The sequence below is a fragment of the Stegodyphus dumicola genome, chromosome 10 (genome assembly GCF_044657685.1).
Source record: "Stegodyphus dumicola isolate Sdum_Otavi_A_Nest chromosome 10, ASM4465768v1".
Classification (NCBI taxonomy): domain Eukaryota; kingdom Metazoa; phylum Arthropoda; class Arachnida; order Araneae; family Eresidae; genus Stegodyphus; species Stegodyphus dumicola.
The window spans coordinates 103127923-103149157 of NC_140777.1; the positions used below are offsets into that span (position 1 = coordinate 103127923).

Sequence of the window (21235 nt, forward strand, 5' to 3'; positions counted from 1 at the left end):
AGATAATATTTATAATCATTATAAATTTAGATACATTTAATAATTAGATTTCTTCAAACTTTCACAGTTGTTTATGAATGAAGTATTTTTTCATTTAAAATATATTTATAAATAATTTAATAAATATTTACGTATTTTGTTAAAGGCAGATACATGCTTTTTGCAAGCACATGTATAAATACCCTTTCATATTTCATGTTTTTCATTTCCAGCATGTGCAAATCTTTTCATTTCTGTACATTCACTATTTTTTCCAAGTAAAGTAATTTAAACAAATTTAAAAAAAGTACATATTACATATATGAATGTGAAAAAAAATTATTTTATTTAAAACATTTTGGAGTTTCGAACATAAAATAAAAGTAGCGAATACTCTATCAAGGGTATAGAAAGATGTATACAATTTTAAAAGAAGGTATTTTTTATTCTTTAAGAATAACAATTTTGCTAAAATCGATATTTTTGTAGTTCAACAGCTTAGAAGTTTATAAAACAAATTCATAATCAAAATCGCAAAATTGTTAGTTATCGAAAAATAGCAAAGATGTGATTTTTGCGTAAATGTCAAAACCTATACAAATTGCTATTATCCATCACACTATGAATGTTTCTTTTATGCGGAAATGTCCCGTTTTTCGATTTGTATGGAACTGTCATGTGTCGAAATACTATTAGAGCGTTGTCAAGCGAGCTTCTGAATGTAAACAAAAAACACCCCATCTGGCGGCCGAAACTTGGGAACAGTGCGTCACTTATACTGCCGGTTTGGCCTCTCCTTCCTTTCTTACCTCCATGCAGATAACCAACTCCTAATAGTACTTGTATTCATGAAAAATTTGAACTCATTTAATTTTTTTATGATTGCTAGATTATAAAAGTAGAGAATATTAGTAACGTATTTTTAGAGTTTGAAAACTTATAAATTACTTCTGTGAAAATTCTTTCGGAGATGACTTGTTACAAAATTATAAATAAAGACACTTAATAAATCACAAAAGATTGTCAGTTAATGACATTTGAGGAAGGAAAAGTCACCCAGGAATTATCTTTATTTATTTATTAAACGACCCTTCAATGCAAATTCAAAATGAGTTGAAATACACTCTATAACAAAAAAACTCAATGCACCAAGAAGGAATCATCCGATTTCTTTGAAATTTCATATGCACAAATGTTTTGACCAGCTATGCAAATGATTAAAATTTGGTGTCCAATGATAGTGCAATCTCCAGCGCATCGAAACTGCGCATCCAACAGATGTATATAAGGAGCTAATCCAGAAGACAAACAACAAAAATCAGCGTTATATTTACAAAATTTCCACAGGACTAGTTTCGATGGTTTTACCGAACCACCATCCTCAGCTGCAAAACCGCAAATGAACAAGATAGGAAAAAATGATTAGATAAGATAAGAAAGCCTGGACAAGAATAAGTAAGTGGCGCCATCTGTTGGTGAAACCAGAACTAAAACATAATTTCTTTAAAGGCCGAAGGCAAATTTGGATTGGAATTAGGATCGTTAACTAGAACAGAAAGATTTTTATGAATGTGAAATGCCTCTAGAAAATCCAGTTCTCCAATGGAAGATGTTTTTTGAATAATTTTGGCAGCAGAAAAATTGAAAGTGTGATTTTCGGACCAACAATGTTGCACAACAGAAGACTTCTGTGTTTCCTTTTTTCTAACATATGCCTCATGTTCCTTGACGCGAAATTTTAAGGCTCTCTTAGTTTGGCCAATATAAATTAAACCACACTGGCAAAGAATCCTATAAATACCCCAGGAATTCATATCCGGAATGGGGTCCTTAAGTATAGAACTCGGAATTTTATAGATGGGAGAATAAACAACCCGAAAGTTAAATTTCTGCAAAATATGTGCAACTTTATAGCTAATTGACGGAAAGAAGGGAATGACAACAGAATTTTTATAATCTCCTAAAACAAGAGTGTGCCTTTTAGTGTGTTGAGATGAGAATTTTTTAACTGCTTGATTAATAATGTTGGGTGAAAAGCCCCTGTCAATAGCTATTGCTTTTAAATAATTTAGTTCCTCATCAAGGACTAGTTTGGAGGAGCAAACTTGAAGAGCACGGAAAACATAGGAATAAAATGAAGCTAACTTTTGTTTAGTCGGATGACATGATTTAAAGTTTATTCTCCCATCAATAAAATTCCGAGTTCCATACTCAAGGACCCCATTCCGGATATGAATTCCTGGAGTATTTATAGGATTCCTTGTCAGTGTGGTTTAATTTATATTGGCCAAACTAAGAGAGCCTTAAAATTTCGCGTCAAGGAACATGAGGCATATGTTACAGAAAAGGAAACACAGAAGTCTTCTGTTGCGCAACATTGTTGGTCCGAAAATCACATTTTCAATTTTTCTGCTGCCAAAATTATTCAAAAAACATCTTCCATTGGAGAACTGGATTTTCTAGAGGCATTTCACATTCATAAAAATCTTTCTGTTCTAGTTAACGATCCTAATTCCAAACCAAATTTGCCTTCGGCCTTTAAAGAAATTATGTTTTAGTTCTGGTTTCACCAACAGATGGCGCCACTTTCTTATTCTTGTCCAAGCTTTCTTATCTTATCTAATCATTTTTCCCTATCTTGTTCATTTGCGGTTTTGCAGCTGAGGATGGTGGTTCGGTAAAACCATCGAAACTAGTCCTGTGGAAATTTTGTAAATATAACGCTGATTTTTGTTGTTTGTCTTCTGGATTAGTATCTATTCGGCGTGTTATTGTGTCTTAATTATAGAAGCCCCAAACAGGCTTACTTTTTGCTTTCTTTTTTGCACGTGTGTGGCCGCCATTTTGTGATTGCATGAGTTTCGGTAAGTACTTTTTTGCAATTTTCAAGTTATGTTTATGTTTTGCATATTTGGATATTGTGCTTTGCTTGTATAATTTCATGCATTTTGCTTACAAACGTTTTGTTTTCTATTCATTTCAGTGAGGGATTTTTCTGCTGTTTTGTGTATGCTTTATTATTGCTTAGTTAATTTAGTTCGATTTTCTACATTGTTTATCATGCCCTCATCCGTTAATCGTTTCACTAAATTACGTCTGAAACGGCAAAAATTCTTGAATCATCTTGACTTTTTACTTAAATGTAAATGTAAAAAATTGATTCCCAATTTTATTCAAATCAAATCTAATCAAAAACCTTCGAGTCGCGTATCAAGAATTCTGTTAAATTGCAAGCTTGCCTTACTTCGGTCCGTCATAAGGGATACACGTCAACAATTGTCCAAAATTGAACATGAACTCTATAAGCTTCATCTGGAACTCGCTAAATCATATCCAAAATTCACTGCCCTTGAACAAAAGTCTTGGTCTAGAACGGAGAATGCAGTGAACCGTCATAAAAACACCCTTGCAGTTAAATTCGAAAAACTCCTTTTACAGTCTTCCAGTTCAAGTAGTTCAAAAAATCTTCCCATTGTAAACATCAAGCCAATAGTTAATATTTCTAATGTTAGGCTTTCAGAAGAACAAGAGAGAATTCTAAAATATAATCTTTCAATTTTTCTGCTGCCAAAATTATTCAAAAAACATCTTCCATTGGAGAACTGGATTTTCTAGAGGCATTTCACATTTATAAAAATCTTTCTGTTCTAGTTAACGATCCTAATTCCAATCCAGATTTGCCTTCGGCCTTTAAAGAAATTATGTTTTAGTTCTGGTTTCACCAACAGATGGCGCCACTTGCTTATTCTTGTCCAGGCTTTCTTATCTTATCTAATCATTTTTTCCTATCTTGTTCATTTGCGGTTTTGCAGCTGAAGATGGTGGTTCGGTAAAACCATCGAAACTAGTCCTGTGGAAATTTTGTAAATATAAAGCTGATTTTTGTTGTTTGTCTTCTGGATTAGTATTTATTCGGCGTGTTATTGTGTCTTAATTATATAAGGAGCTGTTCTTGAACTGTTGTTAAAATTTTCTTACCTAATTTACGAATATTAAAATGCTATCGGAACTAATAGATAGTGTAAATAATGTAATAATTTATCTTATCCGACTTATTTTTCATATTATATTACTGTTTATAAAAAAATGCTGTATAATATCCTCACAACAAATCAGGAGGCGTTATCAACTCACGAGACGCAAGACAGCAAATCAAGACTCCTCCAGACCAATGAGTTGAAACTTCAACACCCACGTGGCAATGGTCATGTCCCTTCCCTCACCCTCAGCGCTCCTTCAACCACGACAGCAGTCAGTCAAGAAATGCTATAGCCAGGCGTCAAACGACACTAATTCAGAGAGCCGTATCACTTTATGCGGGTTCACATGACGTGATCCGGCTCTCTGAATTAGTGTCGGTCGACGGCTCTCGCATGATAATTCTGGCATATCAGCGGAACTAGGTACTAGAAACTGTTGTTAAAAATTTCTGCTCTATTACGATTTAGGATACCTTTCAACGACTGAAATGCCGCGCCGCAGGATTCGAGTCTGTTAGAGTTTGAAAGAGGTCTGTCATTGGATTGAAAGAGGTTGGGGAAATTGGAGAATGGCTCATCATATGAGTCGAAGCGATTCGGCTATTAGAAGATGCTGGCAAGAATGGATGGACAATGACAAATTTCAGCATCATAATGGTAGCTCTCGACCTAGGGCCACAACAGATCGAAAGGACAGAGTAATTGTCAGATCAGCTGTCACAGCGCCTGATTCATCGTATTAAACGTCAGACGTGCGACCCGCACACGAGTGTCCACTATGGCCATTCATAGTCGGCTGATAGAGCGAGATCTACGCTCGTACCGACCGTTACACCCCCTACCACTCCCGCCTGCACACTATTGAGCCAGATTACAGTGGTACTTGGCTCAATCAGGTTGGAATGATGCTGACTGGGGACGTATAGTCTTTAGCGACGAATCCCGCTTCTGTGTCGTGACGATCATCGAAGACGTGTCTGGAAACGCCCAGAGCAGCGTGCAGATCCTGCTTACACTACTGCACGCCACACAGGCCCTCAACCAGGAGTTATGGTCTGGGGGGCCGTTTCCCTTGATAGCAGGACCCCTTTGGTCGTCATTAGAGACACACTTACAGAACAACGGTATGTCGGCGACATTGAGATCTGTTTTGCTACTGTTTCTTTTTCAGTACCCTGGCCTTATTTTTCAGCAAGATAATGCCAGACCACATACAACACGTGTTGCTATGAACTGTCTTGCAGCTTGTCAAAACTTCCTAGGCCAACCAGATCATCAGAACTCTTTCCCATCGAGCATGTCTGGGATATGATGGGAAGGCGGCTCCATCTGTAAGGATCTTCAGTTTTACTAACGTTTATTTTATTTTAAATCTTTACTATCACTTCTTATTTTCTACTTCCGGTCAGAATTAACTTATTTATGCAAATTTGTCTTGCGAACGCCAAGTACTTAAGTTGTGGCTTTTTGCCAAGCAAGAGAGAGGAAGGAGTGATTAGAAGCAGGCCGCTTGCCATAGCAGTTTTACTCGGTTGCTGGTTGCCTTCAAGGCCAGAGGTTTCATCCTCTTGATATCGTAAACGTATCGTAGTGTTAACAGTTCTCTGTACTACAGACGGCCTTTCTGTTAAGATACGGCCAATCTTCAAGTAGACACTTGTTTATTAATCCAAAGTTAGTTTAGTTAGAATTTAGTTAATATTTTTATATTCTTACGTTCAGACCACAAGTGGTTGGTCTCTGTATTTCGAAGTCCGGAAATCATTGTAAAGAGAGAAAAATAAAGGGTTTCGTATACCCTTCCTGTGTATCTTGTCTACTTCCCACATTTATTGAACATAGCTTTAGTAAGCTCCCTGTTCCGAGTCAGGTCATTTAATGTTCCCAAAGCAAGTAAGGAGGAAAACTGAACCTGATAGTGGCGCCCGACGAAGAAGAATAACCATGGCCGAGTTTCAAGAAGAACCTGTGGTGCCTGCAGAAGCGGCTCAGAATCCAGAAATGCCAGCTGCCTCCCTGGAAGGATTTGGTTACATCGTCCAGACCATGCGCGCATCGATGAAACCAGAAGCAACATTTAATGGAAACTCACCGGTAACCAGTTTTTTGGAAAAATTGGATGACCACTTCATGCTGTATCCCGTGCATGAGTTCCAGAACGTCACCTTAGCTACCAGCGCTTTGAGGGGCCAAGCGCTTAATTGGTTCAAATGTATAGGCAGAAGCCTCTTGGGTCAAGCGGGAAGTCCCACCTATACTTACGAAAATTTCAAGACAGCCTTAGTAAAAGCCTTCCCCTGTCGGAAGGGATCGTGCAAAATTAGAAACGGAACTTTTCAGCATATATCAGCAACGAATCGAAAATCTTTCCACCTTTATTTTAAGAAAAATTCACGTCTTCAAACTCTTGTATGGAAACCGTCCGGATCCTGAGATAATTCAAGTGATTTTGCCGAGGTTACTTCCCCAAGTACAAGACTTTATTGAATTAAGGAATCCGACTACACTGGAAAAGTTATTTGAGCTAGCAGTCCAGTTTGAAAGTAGAAGAACGGCGGACATTGAAAGAAGACGCCAGTATGAGCAACAAAACCAATTTGGTGCGCCAAGACCACAGCAAAGTCAAGAACACGGCTACGGAAGCAAAGCGAATCAGTGGGCAAGGAAACCCGAGTATCCAAAAACAACCGGCGAACGTCGACAGTTCAATAGTAATCCAGGAAAAAAGTCTGAAGGCCAGTGGAAAAAGAAGGAAAGCATGGAAATGAAAAAGGATTTAAACTGAAACGGATTTCTGCTGACGGTAGGGTGCGGAAATCCGAAGGCCAAGAAAACCCCTCTTCCTTCAAGTTAAATACAGTAATGGTGAAAAATTTGACTCTTCCGAAGATTGAAGTGTTGGTGAATAATATCCCAGCCACCGCACTCCTGGATACAGGCGCGCAGTGTTCCTGTGTGGCAGAAGATTTTTTTAGGAAGTATTTTCGTAAATATCGCATATATAATTCGGATAATACGACAGTGTTAGCTGCGCAAGGAGAAAGATGTAAGTGCATAGGTAAAAATTACCCCTATACGTTCGTATAAAGGACGAACAAGTAAAGATTATGCTTTTTATAGTAAAGAATTTGCAGGCACATATCATCTTAGGGATAGATTTTCTTTCAGAGGCAGAAGCAACGCTGGATTTTAACGAAGCGTCCCTTAAGCTGACGATGAAACCAGTTCTAGAAGAAAAAACAGAACCACCAATGTTAAACCTTGACCACCTGCCTAAGGAAGAGCAACAAAAAATCCGACAAGTGTAAGTGAGTTTGCTTCGTTATTTAGTGATATTCCAGGATTTACTCAAGTTACTAACCATAGTATCGACACCGGAGATTCACTGCCAGTTCGCCACAAACCATACCGATATGATAAGAATAAAGAAAAAATTATAGAGTGGCACATTAGAGATATGTTACGTAAAAAGATCATAACGCCCATCTCAAGTAGTTATGCTAGCCCGGTTGTTTTATGTAAGAAAAACAATGACTATCCAGTAACACAACCAAAAATACTCATAAATGTGCGATTGACTATCGTAAATTAAACTCCATGATTAAATATCCGGTATATCCGTTACCTATTATTGCAGAAATTCTAAGGAACATAACTTATACCAAATACATGACGACTTTAGACTTAACGACTGGTTATTTTCAAATAGGGGTTAGAACGGAAGATGTCCCTAAGACTGCTTTTATAACCAAGTCTGGCACTTATGCATTCCTGCGTATGCCGTTTGGCCTTTCAGGGGCACCGGCAACATTTCAGCGATGTATGGAAATTGTGCTAAGGCCTGTTCTTGGAAAGTCCACATTTATCTATTTAGACGATATCATTATTACTGGTGATAATCTGCACCAACATGTACAGGATTTAAGACAGGTGTTTTCATTATTAAATGAGGCCGGTGTAAAAGTTAATGTCGAAAAGTGCAAATTTGCAGCCCCTGAATTAAAATACTTAGGTTACAAAATATCTCAGAAAGGAATCGAGACAGGTGAATCAAAAATAATCGCTGCGCAAAAGTACCCGCCGCCAAATACGGCGAAGAAGCTCTCTTCTTTTCTAGGACTTTGTTCATATTATAGGTCCTTTATAAAAGATTTTGCAGCTATTGCTGAACCATTGTTAAAATTAAAAAGGAAAAAGGCAAGATTATCGTGGACGGCCGAAGCCAATAGTGCTTTCGAAAAATTAAAGCAAGCATTAACGCAAGCCCCTGTTTTGAAATTTCCTGAAAAGGATGAGAATTTAGAAATTTCAGCGGATGCTTCGGATTATGAGGTAGGAGCGGTACTTTCGCAAAATCACCAGCCCGTGGCATTTTTTAGTCGAATTTTAAATCAAACACAAAGAAATTATTCCCCGACCGAGAGAGAGGCACTTGCAGTTCTGTTAGCAGTGCAAAAGTTCCGAGTCTATTTTGGAAGGGCGCCAATAACAGTGTATTCTGATCATGCGGCGGTAACTGGATTGTACTCAGGGAAAAACTTATCCCCAAGGTTAATAAGATGGGCACTCAAGTTACAAGAGTATAATCTGGTAATCGAGCACACCCCCGGAAAGGAAAATATCGTAGCAGATGCCCTATCCAGAATAAAAATAGATGAAGAAGGTAATATTGTAAAGGTGGCAATGCTCACAGCATGTACAATAAATTCCCGAGAAACAGTAATAACCGAACTGGGTAAGGATCCTGAGTTTGGAAGCATTTATGAGTATTTAAAGGATCCTGAAAATTTTAGCCACCAAGATATTGTGGCGATAAGAAATAGGGCGGCCCATTACGAACTAATAGATGGTCTATTATTTTATACAAAAACTACAAATTCCAACAACGAATTTCGACCTGTTATCCCAGCTAGTCTTAGATTAAATATCCTGCAGGAGTTACATGACAGCCCTTTAGCTTCTCATGCTGGTATTCGAAAAACTATCCCACGCGTACGCGAGGCAGTCTATTTTCCTGAACTGCGAAAGTTAACAAGGGCGTATGTCCAGTCCTGCCCAACATGTCAAGCAGTTAATTATATTAATTTCCGCCCGGCCGGGTTTTTAATAGCATTAAATCCGAATTTCCAAATGAAATAATTGGCATCGATTTATTGGGCCCTTTCCCAAAAAGTCAGTTAAATAAAAGTCGGTATCTCCTTGTTATGGTTGATCATTTTAGTAAGTGGACCGAAATTGTTCACTTAAAACGAGCCTCCACGAAATTAGTTACTGATTCTATTTTAAATAAATATATTTTAAAATACGGGGCGCCCCTAAAAGTTATATCGGATAATGGTCCTCAATTTGTAAGTAATATATTTGAAGACATGTGCCAAACCTGGGCATACGTCATTTAAAAATGGTCCGGTATCGGCCGCAATCAAATATAGCGGAACGGGTCAATAGAAATATAGTGAAAATTATCCGTAGTTATGTTAAAAATTTTCATAAAAGCTGGGATAACTATGTCAATGAATTAGCTTTCGCGCTTAGGACCGCAAAACATGATACAACGGGCAAAACTCCTGCTGAGTTATTTTTAGGCAGAAAGATTATAACGCCGTTAGATAAATTATTTTATGTGCAACAAAGAGCCCCAGAATTTAAAATGTGTGATATAGAAAAATTAATTAAAGAAGCAAAAAAGAACACTGAAGTAACACAGAGAAAACAGAAACTTTATTACGATATGAAACGACGGGGAGTAACTTATAAAGTAGGAGATGAAGTATTAAAAATTAAGCATTCACTTTCTTCAGCACCAGAAGATAAAACCGCCAAATTTTTTCCACGATTTGAAGGACCATATGTCATAGAAAAATAACTCAGGCTGTAGTGGTGTTAAAAGCCAGGAATGGTGAAACATGCTCCGCAAACATTGACCAGATAAAACCATACTATGACCGTAATAAAATGCAAATATTTAAAGATCTTTTGCAGGATCCGGCACGGCAGGCACTGCAGGCACAAGCTCCAGAGGTGGAACAACGACAATCACAAGGGCAAGCCATTAGGAGGCAGGAGCAATTGAAAAGAAAGTTTCCCCGTTGGAAAATTGAAGGTAACAAGAAAAAGAAGCCGTTCCACCGACCAGAAAAGAGAGCGCACGACCACCCCCAGAATGAAGAAGGGAGAAGTACAACGAATGCAAAGAGAGCCAAAAGTAATAACGGCAACTATAACCCGGCTTCCAAACGAAAGATCTACCCATCGGACAGGAGTCGTCTACGCAGCAAATGTCGACGAATTGCTGAAGGAACACCAGCTGCGGAGGCAAACAAACAAGGAAAATTTGAACAGCCAGCAACGAGATCCAAGCAGGAACGAGAGAGAAGTGTCCCGGTTCCGCCAAGACCAGCTGCCATCAAACGGCCAAGACCACAGGCAGAGACTAAAAAGAAGGTCTTCAAGGGTGACCGAACTGGAAGGAAAAGAAAGCTCGTAGAGGAAGGAACTGAAGGGCGAACCCGCACAAGAAGGAAGATAAACCAAACGCTAGTCTTTGCTACCTTCCAGGACTGAGCAGAAAAAAGAATGTCCGAATATCACAAAGATAAGTAAAACTTTATGTTACTTTGCAACCTTAAGTTAATCTTTCATTCTTACTGCAAGTGGCAGAATTCAAGACGTTTTACCTCATGTGAGGTCTACCTTTATCGCCAAAAAGGCGAGAAATGAGTTGTTACCTATTTTGGTATTATGTTTTTCAATTACACGTGAGTAAAACTAAAATTAATATATAATAGGAATGTGTAAATACTTGAATATTGTAAAAGTTATTGTATAAAATTTTATTTAAAAGATTCTCGCAAGAAAGAAGTTTTAGTCTGAAAGGCTTTTGAAATGTAGTATTTCAATGGAGAAGAATTGGCACTTGCTTGGAAAAGAATAGAAGTTAACAATGTACTACTAATGTATGTTTTAAAATGCGTAAAATTAACGCCATGTTAAGATGTCCTTATATAATGTGAACTGTTATGTCAAACGTTAAGAAATACTGTGATATGTTAAAAGTGAAAGTAATGCCAAAAATTTTAACTTATTCATGTGACTGTAAAAAGAGAAAATTATTGTGAATATGTGTTAAAAGTTGAATGAATGTAGTTAGGCTCTCTGACGCTACACTTCAGAGTTAGCCACTTTCAGAATAGTACCTCAGGGTTTAGAGATGAATATAAGGTGTGTTATGAGGTCTTGTTATGTTGAATTTTAACACGTTAGTGTTTTGATTGCAGGCGGTAGTGTTGAACACTTGTACATAAACACGTTCGTGTTTGGGGTTTTCTTTTACAACACATGTCAGAGAGCACGGGGAGAGAATTAAATAAAGTGATGAATGAAATAAGAATGTTAAGAGAAATATAAGTATTCATGTTATCAGGTTCAATGTTTCTTCTAACCTTCTTCGGAAACATACAATGACCTGACTAGAACAGAGAGCTTACTAAAGCTATGTTCACTAATTGTAGTAAGTAGACAGGATACAGACGAAGGGTATACAAAACCCTTTATTTTTTCTTTATATACAATGACTTCGGTACTTCGGAATACAATGACCCTCCACTCGGGGTCTAACTTAAAAGATATCAAAATAAAACTAAACTCTAATTTAACTTTAGAATAAGATTGGCCTTATAATAACAGGAAGCGTATGTAGCACAGAGACTGTGAACACTACAATACGTTTAATTTATCAAGAGGATTAAAACCTCTGGCCTGGAAGGCAAAGTAGCAACTGCGTAACTTCTAAGGTAAGCGGCCTGCTTCGAACTCACGGCTTCCTCTCTTCTGCTTGGCAAAAAGGCCACACTTAAATACTTGGCGTTCGCCAGACAACTTTGCATAAACTCCTTCACGCTTATAATTCTGGCCGGAAGTAGAAAATAAGAAGTGATAGTAAAGATTTAAAATAAAATAAACGTTAGTAAAACTTAAGATCCTTACATACTTCCCGCCAGAGTTAATTAGTTTGAAACTGAGGTCTAAAACGACCTTGTTGAAAACTTTTAGCTCTAGAAACTAACGCGAGGCCAACCTTTTACAATCATAACTTAGCTAGAAACTAAAAAAATTTTAAAAGAAAGAAATTTGTTACAATAGCAGCTCCCGGAATATACAACAATCTTTTTTCTTTTTCATCTGTACTGCATCTAAACAGGAGCTTTATTCAATTCTGGTTCCTTCCAGAGATCTGGAAGGAAAACTAGTTTAATGAAATGTTACAGAATGACATTGCAAATAACATATAGAATATACTTTTTCTTAACATTCTTATTTCATTCATGACTATTTTAATTATCTCTCCCCGTGCTCTCTGACATGTGTTGTAAAAACACCAAACACGAATGTGTTTCTGTCTATGTGTTCAACACTTCCTCCTACAATCAAAACACTAACGTGTTAAAATTCAACATACGAGACCTCTTAACACACCCTAATTTCAACTCTAGACCCTGAGGTACTATTCTGAAAGTGGCTAACTCTAAAGTGTAGCGTCAGAGAGCCTAACTACATCATTCAACCTTTAACACATATTCACCATGATTTAATCTTTACAGTCACACGAATAACAAATTTTTAACATTACTTTCACTTTTACCATATCACGGTATTTCTAAACATTCAAAATAACAGTTCACATGTATACAAGAACATATCAAGATGCCGTTAATTTTACACATTTGAAAACATACATTAGTAGTACATTGTTAACTTCTATTCTTTTCAAAGCAAGTGCCAATTCTTTCTACATTGAAATAATACTACATTTCAAAAAGTCTTTCAGACTAAAACTTCTTTCTTGTTAGAATGTTTTAAATAAAATTTATACAATAACTTTTTACAATATTTAAGTCTTTATACAACGCTATTATACATCAACTTTAGTTTTACGCGCGAGTAATTGAAAAACATAATAAGAAAATCGGTCACAACTCATTTCTCGCCCTTTTGGCGATAAAGGTAGACCTCGCATGAGGTAAAACTTCTTGAAATCTGCCACTTGCAGTAAGAATGAAAGATTAACTTAAGTTTGTAAAGTAACATAAAATTTTACTTATCTTTGTAATATTCAGACATCCTTTTCTGGGCCCAGTCTTTAAAGGTGCTGCAGACCGTAGCTTGGTTGATCCTCCTTCTTGTACGGGCTCGCCCTTCAGTGCTTTCCTCTGGAAGCTTCCGTTTTTCACCACTACGGCCACCCTTGAACATCTTCCTTTTGTGCTCTGCTTGTGGTCTTGGCCGTTTGAAGACAGCTGGTCTTGGTGGAACCGGGAAACTTCTGTCGTGATCCTGCTTGGACCTCGTTGTTGGCCGTTCAAATTTTTCTTGTACTTTTTCCTCCGCCGCTGATGGCCCTTCCGCAGTTCGGCGACTTTTGCTGCGGAGAGTTCTGTCGGATGAGTCAATCTTCCGTTTCACAGCCGGGTTATAGTTGCCGTCCTTTCTCCCGGTCTTTTCCACATACGTCGTCCTTCTCCCTTCTTCATTCTGGGGGTGTTCGTGAACTCTGTTTTTTGGACGGTGGAACGGCTTCTTTTTCTTTTTACCTTCAGTTTTTCCGCGGGGCAATTTTCTTTTCACTTGCTTCTGTCTCTCATTGGCTTGCCCTTGTACTTGTCGTTTTCCAACCTCTGGAACTTGTACCTGCGGTGTCTGCCGTACCGGATCCTGCAAAAGATCTGAAAAGATTTGCATTTTATTACGATCGAAGTAGGGCTTGATTTGATCAATGTTTGCGGAACAGGTTTCACCATTTCTTGCCTTTAACACACCAACAGCGTGAGTTATTTTTTCTATAACATATGGTCCTTCAAAGCGTGGAAAAAATTTGGCAGTTTTATCTTCTGGTGCTGAAGAAAGTGAATGCTTAATTTTTAGTACTTCATCCCCTACTTTATAAGTTACTCCCCGTCGTTTCAAGTCATAATACAATTTTTGTTTTCTTTGTGCTACTTCCGTATTCTTTTTTGCTTCTTTTATTAGTTTTTCTATATCACCCATTTTAAATTCTGGGGCTCTTTGTTGCACATAAAATAGTTTATCTAACGGTGTTATAACCTTTCTGCCTAGAAATAACTCAGCAGGAGTTTTGCCCGTTGTATCATGTTTTGCGGTCCTAAGGGCGAAAGCAAATTCATTGACATAGTTATCCCAGCTTTTATGAAAATTTTTAACATAACTACGGATAATTTTCACTATATTTCTGTTGACCCGTTCCGCTATATTTGATTGCGGCCGATACGGGACCATTTTTAAATGACGTATGCCCAGTTTTTGGCACATGTCTTCAAATATATTACTTACAAATTGAGGACCATTATCCGATATAACTTTTAGGGGCGCCCCGTATTTTAAAATATATTTATTTAAAATAGAATCGGTAACTAATTTCGCGGAGGCTCGTTTTAAGGGAACAATTTCGGTCCATTTACTAAAATGATCAACTATAACAAGGAGATAGCGACTTTTGTTTAACTGACTTTTTGGGAAAGGGCCCAATAAATCGATGCCGATTATTTCATTTGGAAATTCGGATTTAATACTATTTAGAAACCCGGCCGGGCGGAAATTAATATAATTAACGGCTTGACATTTTGGGCAGGACTGGACATACGCCCTTGTTAACTTTTGCAGTTCAGGAAAGTAGACTGCCTCGCGTACGCGTTGGATAGTTTTTCGAATACCAGCATGAGAAGCTAAAGGGCTGTCATGGAGCTCTTGCAGGATATTTAATCTAAGACTAGCTGGGATAACAGGTCGAAATTCGTTGTTGGAATTTGTAGTTTTTGTATAAAATAATAGACCATCTATTAGTTCGTAATGGGCCGCCCTATTTCTTATCGCCACAATATCTTGGTGGCTAAAATTTTCAGGATCCTTCAAATACTCATAAATACTTCCAAACTCAGGATCCTTACCCAGTTCGGTTATTACAGTTTCTCGGGAATTTATTGTACACGCTGTCAGCATTGCAACTTTTACGGTATTACCCTGTTCGTCTAATTTAATTCGTGACAGGGCATCTGCTACGATATTTTCCTTTCCGGGGGTATGCTTGATTACCAGATTATATTCTTGCAGCTTGAGTGCCCATCTTATTAACCTTGGGGATAAATTTTTCCCAGAGTACAATCTAGTTACCGCCGCATGATCAGAATATACTGTTATCGGCGCCTTTCCAAAATAGACTCGGAACTTTTGCACTGCTAACAGAACTGCAAGTGCCTCTCTCTCGGTCGCGGAATAGTTTCTTTGTGTTTGATTTAAAGTTCGGCTAAAAAATGCCACTGGCTGCTGATTTAGCGAAAGTACCGCTCCTACCGCATAATCCGAAGCATCCGCTGAAATTTCTAAATTTTCATCCTTTTCAGGAAATTTCAACACAGGGGCTTGCGTTAATGCTTGTTTTAATTTTTCGAAAGCACTATTGGCTTCGGCCGTCCACGAGAATCTTGCCTTTTTCTTTTTAATTTTAACAATGGCTCAGCGATAGCCGCAAAATCTTTTATAAAGGACCTATAATATGAACAAAGTCCTAGAAAAGAAGAGAGCTTCTTTGCCGTGTTTGGAGTCGGATACTTTTGTACAGCGATTATTTTTGATTCATCTGTCTCGATCCCTTTTTGCGATATTTTGTAACCTAAATATTTTAATTCAGGGGCTGCAAGTTTGCATTTTTCGACATTAACTTTTAGACCGGCCTCATTTAATAAAGAAAACACCTGTCTTAAATCCTGTACATGTTGGTCTAGATTATCACTAGTAATAATGATATCGTCTAAATAGATAAATGTGGACTTTCCGAGAACAGGTCTTAACACAATGTCCATGCATCGCTGAAATGTTGCTGGGGTGCCTGAAAGGCCAAACGGCATTCGCAAAAATGCATAAGTGCCAGACTTGGTTATAAAAGCAGTCTTAGGCACGTCCTCAGGCCTGATCCCTATTTGAAAAAAACCATTCGTTAAGTCTAAAGTCGTCATAAATTTGGTTGATTTTATGTTCCTTAAAATTTCTTCTATAATCGGTAACAGCTATACCGGATATTTCGTTATGGAATTTAATTTACGGTAATCAATAGCGAATCTTCACCTTTTTGGATGCTCCAAAGGATAATCATTATTTTTCTTACATAAAACCACCGGACTAGCATAACTACTTGAGATAGGCGTTATGATCTTTTTACGTAGCATATCGGTAATATGCCATTCTATAATTTTTTCCTTATTCTTATCATACCGGTATGGTTTTTGACGAACCGGCAATGCATCTCCGGTGTCAATACTATGGTTAGTAACCTGGGTAAATCCTGGAATATCACTAAATAAGGAAGCAAATTCACTTACCACTTGTCGGATTCTATCTTGCTCGTCATTAGGCAGGTGGTCAAGATTTAACCTTGGCGGTTCAACCTTTTCTACACGCACTGGTTTCATCGTCAGCTTAAGAGACGCTTCATTAAAATCCAGTGTAGCTTGTGCGTCTGAAAGAAAGTCTATTCCTAGTATTAAGTGTGCTTGCAAATTCTTTACTATAAAAAACATCACCTTTACTTGTTCGTCCTTGATACGGATGTACAAAGGTACTTTACCTACGCACTTACATTGTTCTTCTTGCGCCGCTAATACTGTTGTATTATCCGCATTATATATGCGGTATTTGCGAAAATACTTTCTAAAAAAGACTTCTGCCACACAGGAACACTGCGCGCCGGTATCCAGGAGTGCGGTGGCCGGGATATTATTTACCAAGACTTCAATCTTCGGAAGAGTTAAATTTTTCACCATTACTGTATTTAACTTGTAGGAAGAGGGGTTTTCGTGGCCTTCGGATTTCCGCACCCTCTCGTCAGCAGAAATCCGTTTTAGTTTAAATTATTTTTCCTTTCGGTGCTTTCCTTCTTTCTCCACTGGCCTTGAGACATTTTCCTGGGTTGCTATTGAACTGTCGACGTTCGCCGGCTGTTTTTGAATGCTCGGGTTTCCTTGCCCACTGATTCGCTTTTTCTCCGTAGCCATGTGCTTGAGTTTGCTGTAGTCTTGGCGTACCAAATTGGTTTCGCTGTTGATATTGGCGTCTTCTTTCGACGTCCGCCGTTCTTCTACTTTCAAACTGGATTGCTAGCTCAAATAACTTTTCCAGTGTAGTCGGATTTCGTAATTCAATAAAGTCTTGCACTTGGGGTAGTAACCTCGGCAAAATCACTTGAATTATTTCAGGATCCTGACGGTTTCCATACAAGAGCTTGAAAACGTGAATTTTTCTTAAAATAAAGCTCGAGAGGTGTTCCATTCTTTGTTGATATATACTGAAAAGTTCTGTTTCTAATTTGGCACGATCCCTTACAACAGGGAAGGCTTTTAGTAGGGCAGTCTTGAAATTTTCGTAAGTATAGGTGGGACTTCCTGCTTGACCCAAGAGACTTCTGCCGATACATTTGAACCAGTTAAGCGCTTGGCCCCTCAAAGCGCTGGTAGCTAAGGTAACTTTTTGAAACTCGTGCACGGGGTAGAGCATGAAGTGGTCATCCAATTTTTCCAAAAAACTGGTTACCTGTGAGTTTCCATTAAACGTTGCTTCTGGTTTCATCGAAGCGCGCATGGTCTGGACGATGTACCCAAATCCTTCCAGGGCGGCAGCTGGCATTTCTCGATTCTGAGCCGTTTCTGCAGGCAGCACAGGTTCTTCTTGAAACTCGGCCATGGTTATTCTTCGTCGGGCGCCACTATCAGGTTCAATGTTTCTTCTAACCTTCTTCGGAAACATACAATGACCTGACTAGAACAGAGAGCTTACTAAAGCTATGTTCACTAATTGTAGTAAGTAGACAGGATACAGACGAAGGGTATACAAAACCCTTTATTTTTTCTTTATATACAATGACTTCCGTACTTCGGAATACAATGACCCTCCACTCGGGGTCTAACTTAAAAGATATCAAAATAAAACTAAACTCTAATTTAACTTTAGAATAAGATTGGCCTTATAATAACAGGAAGCGTATGTAGCACAGAGACTGTGAACGCTACAATACGTTTAATTTATCAAGAGGATTAAAACCTCTGGCCTGGAAGGCAAAGTAGCAACTGCGTAACTTCTAAGGTAAGCGGCCTGCTTCGAACTCACGGCTTCCTCTCTTCTGCTTGGCAAAAAGGCCACACTTAAATACTTGGCGTTCGCCAGACAACTTTGCATAAACTCCTTCACGCTTATAATTCTGGCCGGAAGTAGAAAATAAGAAGTGATAGTAAAGATTTAAAATAAAATAAACGTTAGTAAAACTTAAGATCCTTACAATGTTACTTGCCATTTAATTGTGTAACATTTCATTAAACTAGTTTTCCTTCAAGATCTCTGGAAGGAACCAGATTTCAACTAAGAGCTCCTGTTTAGATGCAGTACAGATGAAAAGTAATTGTCCATGAAGTTGATAATGTAAAAAAACGATTTTTTTTTAAATTTCTAGTTTCTAGTGAGATATGTTTGTAAAAGATTGGCCTCGCGTTAGATTCTAGAGCTAAAAGTTTTCAACAAGGTCGTTTTAGACCTCAGTTTCAAACTAATTAACTCTGGCGGGAAGTACGTAAGAATCTTAAGTTTTACTAACGTTTATTTTATTTTAAATCTTTACTATCACTTCTTATTTTCTACTTCCGGCCAGAATTAAAAGCTTTAACTTATTTATGCAAATTTGTCTTGCGAACGCCAAATACTTAAGTTGTGGCTTTTTGCCAAGCAAGAGAGAGGAAGGAGTGATTAGAAGCAGGCCGCTTGCCATAGCAGTTTTACTCGGTTGCTGGTTGCCTTCAAGGCCAGAGGTTTCATCCTCTTGATAATTTTAAACGTATCGTAGTGTTAACACTTCTCTGTACTACATACGGCCTTTCTGTTAATATACGGCCAATCTTCAAATAGACACTTGTTTATTAATCCAAAGCTAGTTTAGTTAGAATTTAGTTAATATTTTTATATTCTTACGTTCAGACCACAAGTGGTTGGTCTCTGTATTCCGAAGTCCGGAAATCATTGTAAAGAGAGAAAAATAAAGGGTTTCGTATACCCTTCCTGTGTATCTTGTCTACTTCCCACATTTATTGAACATAGCTTTAGTAAGCTCCCTGTTCCGAGTCAGGTCATTTAATGTTCCCAAAGCAAGTAAGGAGGAAAACTGAACCTGATACATCTACCAGGGAATGTTGACGACCTAGCCCGACAATTGGAGCAAATTTGGCAAGAAATACCACAGGAGACCATCCGGGAGCTTTATCAGTCTATTCCACGCCTTGTGGCAGCTTGCATCGAGGCTAGAGGTGGGTCAACACTTTATTGAGCTCGTTACTTGTAAATCGTAACTATGTGTAACTCTGAAATAAATCATTCAGTTGTTCTGAAAGTTTAATCATTTTCTATTCTGTACATAATCTTCATATCCATTAATTTTTGGCTTCATCGAATAACACCTTCTTGGTGCGTCGATTATTTTTTGTTATACAGTGTATTACAAAATTTCAGACTAAATATTTCGGCCAATTTTTATGGTATGGGAGTCTAACATTTTGTGTATTATTTTTATAAGTACGAAAGTTTTCTAAATAAGGAGCGAAAGAACATGTAAAAAGTTAGATTTCGCATTTATACAAATTTAATTTTTTAAATATAAAAATATGAAACTATGAATCTTTGCCTCATTTAAAAGATTTTTGTGACTGGAAGTATGAGACTACACCAAAAGTTGTAAAAATAAAGGCCAAGAATGCCAAGCAATGACTTTTGTGGATGCGATGCATTCGTATATTCATATTCGGTGAAAAATTTATATTGAAATCCTACATGAATGAAAAATCTAAATTTTGCAGCATTTTGCAGCAAGAGGAAACAATGTATATTGGCTCAATTGCTAATCGTTTAAAGATAATAAATATCATATTAAGTTAACCACAATGTTAATTTTTATGATATTAATTATATGCTCTTTCTTTGCAGGTGCTCGGAATTTACTTAATTATAATGATAGCATTAAGAGAAAAAGAAGAAGGAGGAGAGTCGGTTTTGCCAATGCTTTAAAAGTCATAGTCCAAGTTGATACTTAACCATTGTGTAGCCCTTACACTAGTACATATTTAGTATATTGTATCAATTCAATAGCAATTTATTAACATCCTAAAGTATTATGGGTTATTAAATCAAAAACAAATGCTCACACTCAAAATAGATGATCTTTACTACTAACACATATATTAAAAACGATTTAACTGACAAACTTCAAGGAGGAAATTTAAGAAAAATATCCTTACATACAGAGATTAAAAATAAATTACAAAGTATACTCCTCAACGGTAAAACTGCAACACATTGAAAGAAAAGGCAGACAATTGTACAAATTTGTGAAAAGAAAATGTGGTAAAGATAGGACAAATTATATGTATATATAAAGAACAGAAAACATGAAGGTTCATCATGATGGGTTCAGTAATCAGTATGCGTACAAGATCTATAATACGGAAGCAGTATACGTTGGAATACTATAAGCGTGGTAAGAAATATTTTGTCCAGTTACATGAACGCTTAATACTCAAAGTATTAAATTCCCAGATAATAGCTTCTTTTGAAGTGATGACATACACCAGAACATCTTCAGACAGATGAAAAGTCTGGAAAGGTACCAGTTCATAGTAACATACCAAGTTAATGAAGTGCCCAACGTATCATGAGCAACATATGCTTCTCCATTTTCATGTTGAAATTTTATGCCAAAAGTATTTTCCAAGGAGGATTAGACAATAGCTTTATAATTAAAACAATATTATTTATTGAACAATCAATGTCTATGATATATATATTAGAGGGATTCATTAGCCATTGTATAGTCAGTTATTATGTTATTTGACATTGTATAGTCAGATATTATGGCAGAAGTTAGGCTATTGTTACATACCCTTTCAAACGCTTGATCAGAGGACTATTGGCATCATTTATGTTCCCATTCTATGGTTATCATTACGCAAGTAACAGAAATGTGATTCATCATTGATTAAGTATTCTTATATCCAGAACTCAAGAGTCGGCATGCATTGTATGAGGCTACTGCTTAGTGATAGGGAAAGCTTAAATACTGGCAGAAAGGTATCTAGTATCGCATAAACATTTTGAAACTCAAGATTAGACCTAAAAATCATCTTGCATTAGCAGAGATTTTATCTAGCCTAACGATATTCTTCTACCAAATTTTACAT

At 37.4% G+C, this 21235-nt stretch overlaps 1 protein-coding gene across 1 annotated transcript in view; it reads left to right on the plus strand.

Moving 5' to 3' along the window:
- Positions 1-20362, plus strand: part of LOC146995056 (CD63 antigen-like) — a 52660-nt gene extending 32298 nt beyond the window's left edge. Inside the window, exon 5 of the mRNA XM_085826085.1 lies at positions 19986-20362. Within this exon, the coding sequence (XP_085682211.1) occupies positions 19986-20066 (81 nt within the window). The 3' untranslated portion in view covers positions 20067-20362. The remainder of the gene's footprint in view (positions 1-19985) is intronic.
- Positions 20363-21235: the final 873 nt, after the last annotated feature.